This window comes from Monodon monoceros, unplaced genomic scaffold (assembly GCF_005190385.1).
Source record: "Monodon monoceros isolate NGI ecotype Baffin Bay Population unplaced genomic scaffold, NGI_Narwhal_1 Super_Scaffold_12, whole genome shotgun sequence".
Lineage (NCBI taxonomy): Eukaryota > Metazoa > Chordata > Mammalia > Artiodactyla > Monodontidae > Monodon > Monodon monoceros.
The window spans coordinates 75,779,526-75,792,278 of NW_021703768.1; the positions used below are offsets into that span (position 1 = coordinate 75,779,526).

At 35.0% G+C, this 12,753-nt stretch overlaps 1 protein-coding gene across 5 annotated transcripts in view; it reads right to left on the reverse strand.

The window, feature by feature from the left end:
• The window catches only part of FAM172A (family with sequence similarity 172 member A), a 426,299-nt gene that overhangs the window by 190,653 nt on the left and 222,893 nt on the right, over positions 1-12,753 (reverse strand). For all 5 annotated transcript variants that reach the window (XM_029218731.1, XM_029218732.1, XM_029218729.1 and 2 more), the window contains one exon: positions 3,008-3,127. In XM_029218731.1, coding sequence (XP_029074564.1) covers positions 3,008-3,127 — 120 coding nt within the window. The remainder of the gene's footprint in view (positions 1-3,007; positions 3,128-12,753) is intronic.

The window sequence follows — 12,753 nt, forward strand, 5'->3', positions numbered from 1 at the left end:
GTAATTTTTCAGATTTCTATTAGTAGTACCTTAATTTTAAACTCCAATTATATGTAATTTTAACTTAATAAATGGCAAGATACATTTTAGCATGGGTCCTGACTGGTACCTGTTTTTAAACAATAAGCACTACAAGTAATTACACGTAATACTGAAACTGTACTAGTCATACAGTTCACATCTAAAATAAATTTTCTTAAAATTCATGACCTAAAAAAGAATGTGAACTTGAATGAGGATGGTAGAAGAACAATCTCCATGCATTCAAACATAATGCTACAAACTAGCGCTGTTCCATCTATAAGGGGTGTGTGTGTGTGTGTGTGTTTGTGTGTGTAGAGTCTTGAATCAGGAGTAAAATTTTATGATAATTTTTAAAAAGTTAAACTTTACTGAAATCCAAAAGATTTCATGTCTGATGTGCGTAATGTACTATTGAGATAAAAAACTAAACCGTAATTTAAGATGTCCACAACTCACTTCCTTGTAAAGTTAATATTAAATATTTTAATCCATGTAAAACAATTTCATATAATACACATATGTTGAGAAATCCTGAGAGAATATTTGTCAACATTTTAAACACCATGAGTTTTCCTCTAAGAATAATGGGGAGAATAGGAAAGAATATTATTCAGTTTTAGGCAAAAACAAAAGGTTTAAACATATTTCAATTTTTTTTGTTGTTTATCAATGCTATCTTTCAAAAATCCTTGAAACTAAGTAGAAACACAATGGTCTTAAATATATTAATCAAGCATTGTCAAAAATTTATGTAAAACTTAGTGTACAATGTTATTTATTTAGAGAAATTTTTTTCAATAGGTCATAAACTACTTTTTCTTTAGCTTCCACCATCTATACACCTTCTTTACATACCCCTATCAAAGTTACTTGACAAAAAGTAGCAAATATATGAAGTTGAGATAATCGCCATTAATATTTTAAAACCTAAACAAGGTATATTACGTTAAATAGACTTCTCAGTCCTGGTGTTGCCTGTCAGATATGTGATGTGCCAGTGGTTATATTATATTCCTCCTCCCATGCATGCACCTCCTGCAGAGATAGCAGACTACAGAAGCTGACCCTTACTGAGACCATCTTGTCTCTCTGACAAAGCTCCTTTTTAACTTCTTACTTACTGGTTACTTCCTGTGATGGAGAAAAACTTTAGCTCAGCTTGTGATAATTTCACAGGCCCTGAGGACCCTGACCCTAATAGCCTCAAGGTCAGAAGTCAAGTCTTGTTCTGAAACATCTGTGTGCTTTATATTAAAGTGGAACAAAAGTGCAGAAATATCCACCAGTGTGTGACAAGAAGGACAGGCAAAATAAGACTGACACACTGGTCATCTGTTACTCTGGCATCTTAAATTCATTTCTAAAACTGTCCAAAATTCACTTAAATTCCAAATTTGATGTACAAAAGGTTTTCGTTAACTGTCTTAAGGTAAAAATATGGAAATTTATGTTTTACAGAAATCTGAAATTTGAAGTCTTACAGGCCTTCAGACATATTTTAAGTTATTCCGTAAGTCATGAAATTTCATGTTTTATGTAATTTAATGGCTTACAGAAGGAAAACATAAGGTACATATATATCAGCTATATACGTGTGTGTTTGTATATATCTATATCTGTATGGTTAAAAGAACTATTTGAAAAGCAACATTCACATTTTAAAAAGGACGTCATACTTGTATGTTAGAGAGCTATCTTAAGATACCCATTATGTATTAAAATAAATAAATTCAGCAGTTAAAAGTACTTGAATATAATTTCAAAAACAGTGAAATCAATTTAAGAAATAAATGATTTATTTACTGATCTTAAGAGAGCACACTATTTGTAAATTTAGGTCAGCTAAAGTGTTCTCCGGTGTCACCGCTAGTTTTATACCTAAATCATGTGGGTAAGCAATAAGGTATGGGAAAGTTGAAAAGACCATGGAAATATATTTAATTTCCATGATGAAGAGAAATACACAGCAAAGTTTAGAAACATAAAAATTAGACAACCAATGCTGTGCCGGCTTTTAATGTCCACTTTAGGCCATTTGGATTTAAAATTATCAAATGCACTTTTATCAAATTAACCATTTTATTAGAGCACTGGTACCTTCCTGTGACATAAGGGGTAATGGACATGGAGCACATTTTTAGGACTGATTATACATCATTAATCATTCATACCTGCACAAAGTGTGCTAACTGCAATACTGCATATAATACTGACCAAATTTAGAAATCTTGATAATTTTTCCACTATGTACACATAATCTTCACCCTAGGAATCAGATTATTTTGAAATGCAAAGATTTTTAAGACCAAGCATTGAGTTCCACTTAGATTAATGGGAGCTTTCTAATAGTTTTAATACTAATTATATGGATTCTGATCAAGTACTAACTTGAAGAGATAGCAGTTTTGTCAGTTAAAGGGTCTACTGAAATTTTAAACACTTTACAGATAATAATGCTTCAGCGATGTACCCATTAAAACAAGAATCACAAATATAAAATGTATGGAAAGTGGGGCTATAATGTAGAAGTTAAAAGTAATATGTATAGTGGGAAGCAGCCACAAAGCACAGGGAGATCAGCTCGGTGCTTTTTGACCACCTAGAGGGGTGGGATAGGGAGGGTGGGAGGGAGATGCAAGAGGGAGGAGATATGGGGATATATGTATATATATATAGCTGATTCACTTTGTTATACAGCAGAAACTAACACACCATTGTAAAGCAATTATACTCCAATAAAGATGTTAAAAAAAAAAAGTAATACGTAAATAAGGAACAGGCAAAAAGCTTTCTGGTTAGCACTGAAAAGTTCTACCACAATAAAGAAATATACTCTTTTTAAACATCATAAAATTATTTACTCAAAATACATAATTTTCATCCTTTATAAAATAATTTAAAGTAATGACACCAAGAAAAAGGGAGTGGAGGGGATAAATCTGTAAGGAGTTTGGAAATTAGCAAGAGTTAAATATGCACTTACCAGTTCAACAAAAGCAAGTCCTCCATAGCTATGAGCAACAAAAAATACATTCTCAGCTGCAGATTGGGCTATGAAATGGTCCCACACATAGACTGCATGTTCTTCAGGAGAACCATTTTCCTATAAGTAAAACAAATATAATATATATCATACTGTATCTAATTATTATCATAGTAAACAAAAATTAAATTATATGCTTGCTTACATAGCATAAGAAATAAGATGGTTATAGCTCATTCCAAATAATAACAATACAAAAAAACTACATTGAAGATCCAAATTAGGGAATAAATTAGTATTAAACCATTAGTAAATTACTGCTAAACTTAAGTGCTACTATAATATTCTGAAAGAAAGTATTTTAAATAAGTACATTTTTGAGGGGAAATTGCTCATTCTGGGCATATCTGAGATATTAAAATATATCTAAGTACATTAGAATTGCATAGCAGAAAGTTATAGTGGTCTTATGATAAAACAGTGTAACACTAAGAAAAATCAGATACATTTCTATATGTATACCTGAAAATACTTATAGTATACATACAGCTAAATTATTTGATTTATAAAGTTGTAAGTACCTCTGTAAACTGAAAATAAGCAGAAAATTAACAACAAATACTTTCAATTTATATTATTTTAAAAATACACCTTTTTCCTAAAAGAATTTTCCATACATATTTTATTTCTAGAACTGTAAGAAATCTAAACATATAAACCTGGGACCTTTTATACTTCTCCTAATTTGCTAATCCCTAATAAATGTATGAATGTTGCTTTAGTTCCAAAAGTTCTATAATAACTTCATTTTATTGTGTTTATTGCTATAGTAGGCACATTTTGTGATTAAAACTCGGATAATGTGAAAAAGGAAGAAAAAGAAAAAACAAACAACCAAAGAGCTAAAAAAACCCAAACTGATAAAAACTAAAACAGATCGTGAAAACGTTTTGTGTGAATATTTCTTGGAAGCTTTAACACCAAAAGACTAATTCCCTAAGAATGTCATGGTACTAGACAATGAACACAATTTATTCACATTTTCCATTTCAGAAATTTTAAAATATCATATTAGGGTCCATATGAATGGCTTCACTTACCACCTAAAAGCTGTTGTTCCCTAATGACTATCTCCACCCTGAATTTCTCTCCAGAGCTCCAGACCCAAGGTCATTTCCTTTTGAATGCCCCACAGATACTTCAAACTCAACCAATTCAACACCTTGCTAATAATTTCCTCTCCAAACCTGTGTCACTGTCTTTGCTCCCCACCTCCTGCTGAAATCTGAGCATCATCTTTTATTTCCCTCTCCCTCAAACTCCACATAAAATCAATCATTAAAAACCTGTTGATTCTGTCCCCAACTGTCTCTTAAAGCCATCTACTTCTCTCCCTTCTCATTTCCTCTGGCTTAGCTCAAGCCCATCCTTTCACAAGTGGATGGCTGCAACAGTCTACAGTCCAAGTTTCCCTGCCTCTAGGATTGCCCATTTAAATACTCTCTCTAATTCTGTAGTAAGAATAACCTTTCAAAAATGCAAATATGGTCATGTCGCCATGTTGCTCACTCACTGCTTAGAACTCTTTGAAGTGTTTTTATTGCCCTCAGGACCAAGTTCAAACTCAGAATGACACTAAGGCCTTACATGATCTGGCTTCTGCCTCGAAATGTATGTGCAAAATACGATGACCCAAAAGATATACTTCTCCAACCATGAGAGACCACACAGAACACTCTCTGTGTTCCAACTGCAGGGAACAACTTATAGTAACCTAACTGTGCCATACTTTTCTTATTTCTGGGCTGTTTTTTGTTATTGTTGTTTGGAAAGTGGCCCAAGTATTCTGCCTTTAATTCACCCACCACCTTTACCTGCATAATTCCTACTTGTCTTCAGAACTCAAATAAAACATCACCTTCTAGTGAAAGTTTTCCCTCTCATCCCCAAGGCTAGGTAATGTCCTACAGCCACATCTTGTACATGTTCCCATTATTGCACTGAATAGTTTGTATTGTAATTGCTTGTTAATCAAATTCCTGAGGCCAAGAGCTGTGTCTTCTTCATTAAATCACAGGGTAATAAATAAATAACAAAAACACAACATGTATCTTCAGAAATGATTACTTACAACCTTGTAGTCATATACTAAAATACAAATATACTTTCAAAGATATCTATTAGTAACATAAATACGAAATTACCCACACCTAAAGTATGTAAAATAAATAGAAGAATCATAATTGGAAGGAAATCTTTGTAGGCATTTTTGGCTTTAGTAATTTAGCTTTCATTGGTATAAAAAGTAGGAAAATAGTTATCATCAAAAGCAGGATAGTGGTTAACTCTAAGGAAGAGAGATAGAGTTGTGATTGGGAAATAGACTTCTAGCGGCTGGCAATGTTTCATTTCTTGACTGGGGTAGCAGTTACACAAGTGTGTTCTTTTTTTGTTTGTTTGTTTTGCGGTACATGGGCCTCTCACCGCTGTGGCCTCTTCCGTTGCGGAGCACAGGCTCCGGATACGCAGGCTCAGCGGCCATGGCTCACAGGCCCAGCCACTCCGTGGCATGTGGGATCTTCCCGGACCGGGGCATGAACCCGTGTCCCCTGCATCGGCAGGCGGACTCTCAACCACTGCGCCACCAGGGAAGCCCCACAAGTGTGTTCTTTATAGCTATAGTTAAACTGACTAATACATACTTAGTACTTTTCTGTACATATATATAAAGGGACCATAGAATTTATTCTACAAACCTTTGAGAGTGAAGAAAGGTAATGTTAGTAATTGTGCTCGGAGAACAGGTCTAAACTGGGACTGTCTAGAGAAAACCCAGATACCTGGTCTCCCTAGTTATATCTCACAATGAAATGTAAAAACAAAACAGGAATAGAGATAACAGAGCTTCTATCTGCTGACAGTTGGTAGAACTAACAATGTGAAATATCTGTGATGGTCCTAAATATTCTTCTATATATGGACAGAATAAAAACACATAGGAGATTAGATTACTCTGTCCCCCTAGGCTCTGTGCTGGAAGTGGAAATGTAAGGATGATAAGAGCTAAGCCATGATCCTGGCCTTCAATGTGTTTGCAATTTCATAAGGGTGTTAACACATAAGGAGAGGAGAGGCATTAGTGTGTGAGGAGTATTACTTTCTCTATTCCTGATGGACTGTCCTGACACCAAGTCCAATGGGTCTGTTATAAATTCACACTACCTGACCTCAGCGAAGTCCTGCCTGCTTTCTTCTCACAGTCACTAATTCTTCCTTTATACTGTTGAGAGCCTATCTGTCCCATCCCTCTCATTCCCACCTCATTTTGAGTCCTCCTACAATGGATTCTTAACTAGTCTCATTTCTTTTAGTCTCTCCCTTTACTTTGTTGCCACCTTAATCTTGCTGAAGCCTGGCTCTGATCAACTCACTCTCCTGCCTGAAAGATCATTTACTGAAATGGTTGCCACTGCCTACAAAATAAATAACTGGAACTCTTTAGCCAACATCTCTAAACCCATCTTTCCAGCCTTCCTTCTTACTATTTCCAGGGATCTTATTCATGCTCCAGGGAAAATCTGGATTACACATGAATAGCTGAAAATCCTAGACAAAACTGCTATCATGAAATCCAGTCTGGGATCTCATGGGTAATGCAGCTCAGACTAAGCAAAACCTAAAGGTAAGAACACTTCCAAGGGAGCAGTTCAGCAGTAACAGACTCTCCCACTACTTCGGGTGATGGCAGAGTGAATGGAAAGGAAGGGATGGAGTAAGTAATTTCAGAGGAAAAATCAGCAAAACTTTGATATATAAGGGAAACTGCCAACCAGGCCCAAATGTCCCATCTATGACTAAAGGAGAGCTAAGAACTAACAGTTCTTTCCCCTGTTCACATATAAAGACTAGTGTTTTCAGAGATTAGTATTATAGCTGAGTCCTTTCTTCCACAGTCTATGGCGATATCTGTTAAAATGGTCTATGAGCAGCAGGAAAAAGAAATCTCAAGTATCCATGTGCCCCAAGTACTTAAATATTTTCAGCCTGACTGTAAGGTCATCAAATTATTCTTTAGTTTTAGATTTTAAAACCTAATGTTCTAAAAAGCCAGACTCGATTGAAAAAAAATCTTTAACACCTACTTGGGGGTTATCCATAGGCACAACTAAACCATTATACAAGATTATTCTAGGCCACACTTGACACACATTGACCCAAAAAGATCCAGGGTAGGAATCACAGTTTGCCATCAGGGCAGCAGCAGGCATTCCTTTTAATGGAAGCCTCACAGCAGTTCCTGTAGCAGACACAACACAGAACCTTGTGGGAGTTACTCTCTTTGGCCCATGGGGTGTTAGCTCAGGAGTGAGGGAATCGGACTCACCTTGGGCAGATACAGGAGTTATCCTGCCTTAAAAGTCTTATAACCTACAGAAGCCAATACCTCTTGCAACAACTCCATAGGCCTGGCTTCCAGGGTCCTTGCCTGCAAGGGACTTGCCCAATTACAAGAGTTACTACCCTCAGGGAAGATCAAAATTACGATATTTATAGTCCTTTATAATTCCTTCTAATCCAGATGCAGTTTACCAACCAGGGGTCATTTTCTACCATAGGCAGTGTTGCCCAGCAACCAACCACTTAGAGTGGATGCCATGGTATGTTTCCCAGAGCCTCCTTTAGTTAGAGGCACTCATTTCCTGAGCGTGCAAGTGGCACAGTTGGCAGCTGATAGCTTTAACTGAGGTACTCTCTAGGAATTGCCCTCAGCCAAATAAAGCTATCTTGACTAAAGTTACAATCCCACCTCTGAGGCAATTTACATCCAATGTCTGGTTGAGATGACGTGGATCTATGAAGGACCTATCTCTTGCCTCAAGGCAGGACATCTCTGAAAAGCCATCCCAGATCCAGAGATCACCAAGGAGTTAGATGAGGCCTTTGTTGTGACTATATTGAAGTTCAACTCCTTGGACCAAAATCTATTGTTTTGCTCTCCTACAGGTGCTGATCCCAAGAGAATTCCCCAACAAACTTCTTACATGCAACTTCAGAATCTGTTACCTGGGAAGCCTAACTTAAGGCACCACCTTATCAGGCTTCCAGGGACATAGAGCTAGAAAGTTAACTGAAGGTCAGATTCTCATACAGAAGGGGAAAGAGTTTTGCTAACCTTTGACCCACAGCATCTTACAAGCAATATATGGAAAGTATTTAATCTATTTACATGTATTATTATCCTATGTTTAAAACTACTGTAAAATATTGTTGGCTCAAGTTTACATGTCAGTTCTACTATTAGCCATGGTAGCTTAAATTGAATCCTGTACTATTCCATTGGTTCTTCTCTATCCTGCTATTTATCTAATCTGCCATGTCACTTCTTCCTTCTAGAATATAAGCAATTTGAAGGTAGATTCTCTTTTGGATTCAAGCTATAAACAGAAGGCATGCTGTAGGCATTTAATAAATGACTAACAATGCTAGTACTATTGGCAATGACACTGTTGACAAAGTACCATGAGATGCATTGCAAAAACCAAGACAAAGGAATATTCAAACTCCATTTCAGGAATCTAGCTTCTAATAATCTGGAAAGTGGCAAATGACTGATGTTCAGAGGCGTTTATCACTGTCTCATTTATAGAAGCAAATAACTGGATAACGCCTAAATGTCCAATAATGCAAAAATAAATATTTAAGTAAATTACAGTTTATCTGTCTAAGTAGCTATAGTATTCAGTGAGTTTATGAAGTAATACATGCAGTTCATCTAATTTTATAGGTGGTATAATTTTCACTACGAAAAAAGGCTTGAAAAAGACTAGGAAGAATCAAATAAAAATATTAAAAGCAGTTGCTTATGGATGGTGGGATTATGAATATTTTCTATTTTTAGCTCCTTTAGATCTTTCTGAACTTTCCAAAATTAGTACAAAGTGAATGCTCTTTATAATAAAATAAGAAAACAACAGCCAAAAAATCAGAAATCCTACTGAATAACTACTGCTGGCTTCTAAGAGGGAATCAGCATCTGAGTGGGATCTTTACATCTTCATATCTAACAAATTCTAACATCTGTGCCGAACCCACTGCATGTTTACAAGTAGCAAATCAAAGGGGTTGTTTCAAACAGGTGTAAGAGTAAAAAGTGATAGCTGAAAAAACAGAAAATCCACAAAAACTGGAAGAGCACATATAGCGCAAGGAGTCTGGGACTACTAGCATTGTCACTGAGCAACTTAAGGGCAGTGCTGCATTTAAAGCACAATAACTGACAGGAACAATCGTGATCCTGAATCGTCAAAAGAAAGTTAATGATGCTACATGAATTCCGTATTTGAAGGACTATAATTAAGAAATAGTTTAACTCAGAGTATTATTTTTAAAAACAGGTGATAAGGGAGATAAACCTTAGCTATAAAAAACCTGGCTTTCTTATGTGACTATTTCCCAAGGCTTTCACAAATGTATGGCTTTTTTCTATTCAAGTGTTTAGGAAAGCCAGATCCTCATCATTATAAGATGCAACAAATTCTGCCAAATATTTGCTGCTTCCTGCAACAGTTAAGCCCAATAATGGTAGCACAGGAATTAATTAGCTTAGAGTAGTTTTTAATATATATTTCTGACATATTACATTACTAAAACCCCATTTTATAAATGAGATGGTGCTGTTCCAAGACGCATCTGTGTCATTCCAACCCACAGCCCACAGTGTCCACAATCATTATATATTTATAAACCAGAATCCACAGAGTGTATACTACCAGCAGTGTCTTTTGAAACTAAACAGATTTCAAGAGGAAAGACTTTATAATATGCCTCAATTACAGAAATGCAAACATACTAAATCTACTTTACAGGTTTCTCCATGAATTTCACATCAGAGTGCATTTTGTATTGAGTAACTTCAAGCTGGATGATTTTAAAATATGCAAATATACAAAGTGCATGAAGACAAAAGTAAATCGATTAATTAGAACTTGCTAGTGGCAGAATGCATAGAATATTTACACCGTGGAGCTCAGTAGTATTCAGAGTACAGGCTGAATTTCCTGATGTACTCTTGGCATCATTAATTGTTAAATGCCAAACAGAAGTGATACAGTAACCAAAGCCTTATCAACTATGCCAGATTCTACTACCTAGGCATTGCAAGGTCTGCATTTATGATGGAATACCTGAACTGATAACACATGGAATTATCTAAACAACATTTGCATATTTGTGTAATTATTTTCTAAGGTTAATTAGCTCCTGTAAAGCATTTCGCCCTTTGAGACTGCTTACAGTGACAGGTTCACATATTTTCTGAACCATTGCCAAACCTGACAGATTTTTCTTCAGCTAACCTGTTGCTACGAAGTTATATAATGAGTTCTCCTATAATATATTTTAAACTTATAACTGATTTTAGGAAAAGTAAAATGAAAATTGAATGAATTTCAGGGTTTTTCAAATGTCCAATTTTAAAATCAAAACTTCAAGATTATTTTGTTTTACTTCATATAAGTCTTTCTGTGATTACAATGGTAAGCATATCTACTAAGAAAGTTTCTTTATGAATAATAAAGTCTAGCATTTTTTACTTTAAACCAGCACACACCTATGTCATTAACTCCGGCTGTGTCACATATAACACACACACACACACACACACACACACACACACACACACACACACTCTCTCTCTCTTTCTCTCTCACCAGCTGCCCTTAGTTCTATCACTGATTTGCTATTTACACTGGAGGCATCAGCTGGAGAAAGAACACTAATATAAAATCCACACTTTTTTATGACAAAATCTACAAATCAAAGTTGTTTCTTTTAAGATGCTAAAAACTCATTAGGTAAAATATGGCTAAATGAAATCCAAATGGGAGGCAGATATCCAAGTCAGAGGGATTTATGAGGATGCAAAAATGTAAGTTACCTTCTTGCACCCAACCAGTCCACAAGTACAAGATAAAAGAAAATTTATACTTTTAGGAATTGATCAGTAGGGTATGCTTTCAGAAGAAATGAAACACAAATAGCATATGACCCTAATCCAGAAAGACACACACAAGAAAATCATATGGTTTAGCTTTAAACTTTTAGATGATTCTGTTATTCAACTCCTTTGTACATGAAAAGAGTATAAATTGTACATTAGTACAGAACAAAACATTTATAAGAACAGTTATGTGTAAAATATATTTTGTAATGTCATATGGAATATTTTATTTTAATCCAGTTAAATACTTTGGATTAAAAATTTATCTTCATTTTGTCATATTTTAAATGTGTTATTTTTTAAAAAGTATAGGCCTTTGTGTTTAATGATGATTAAAGGACTAGGAGTACATATGAATGCATAAAAACTGATGTTACAGCATACATCTAGCGAAAACATCTTCAAAAATAAAGGACCATTATATGGTCTTTAAATATTAAATGGAACTATATGAAGTTACCAATATTAGACATTTTTGACCTTAAAAATAGCAATTCCATACAATTCAACCTTAAACATAATGAAAACAAACAAAAGAAATATAAGCTTGAGCTATTTTAAAACTATCCATTTTTTTCCTACCTTTTAGGTGTCAAGATATTATAGACGGCCATCAATCTTAGAGACAGATTCAAGGCTACCTTACTTGTCAATATGGCTATATTTAATAAACTATAAATAGAAGACATTCATAATGATCATAACTGACAAAGAACCGGTATACAGAACCATATCAAACACATTTGAATTTCACAGATTTTCAAGCTTAACATGTCCAAAAGTAAACTCTGTATCGGTTTCCCAAATCCTATTATCTGTTCTTCCTTTAGCCTTTCTCATCTTGTCAAGTGGTACCTCCACTAACCCAGTTGTTCATGCCAAAAATCTGGAAGTCATCCCTGACATCTTCCTCTTCCTCTATCTCTCTTATTGATCCAACTTAATTTATCCTCCAAAAAATATTTCTAGAATCCATAAACTTCTCTCAATTTCCACTCTTAGTATCTCAGCCCAAGCTATCACCATATCTTGCCTAGGATGCTAACCACTTGAACTGGCTATATGCTTTCTCTCATTTAATCTTTACAATGACTTTATGACACAGACACTCTAAATATGCCAGTTTACAGAGATTAATTATTTTGTTCAAGGTCATACAACTTGCCAGATTACAAACTAGTCTGTCTGGTTCTAGCATCTGAACTTCTACGCTATACTACCTATTCTTTTAAATGATACGTGTGAAAGTTAAACTTTGTCTTTTTATGCATTTGAATATAAAGTTCAAACAACAATTAACCAATGAATTTAGGGGGAAAATGGATAATCAATTAATTATAACCTATTATTTATAGAAACGGTGCCAAATGCTTTGTGATTGGGCCATAATTGCCACAAAATAGGTATAACCTGGAATGAAAGGAAGATAAGAGCTGGTAGGATTCTTAGATTCCAAAACCATGCTCCAGAGCACTTCTGACAAAGTAAACACTGATGATCCTACTCACTTTAATAAAATTTAGGCTCTCCTCTCTTAGTGCAATCTACAATACAATCATAAAAATGCTTTTATAGCACATATGGAGGCAGGCACGGATCTAAATACTTCACAGGTATTAACTCATTTAATTCTGACAATCCTATGAAGTACTATTTTTACCCTCATAATCAGATAAACAGGCCAAAAAATGATTAAGGAAGTTACTCAAGAAAATTGCTAGTATATGGCAGAGCCACAATTCAAACC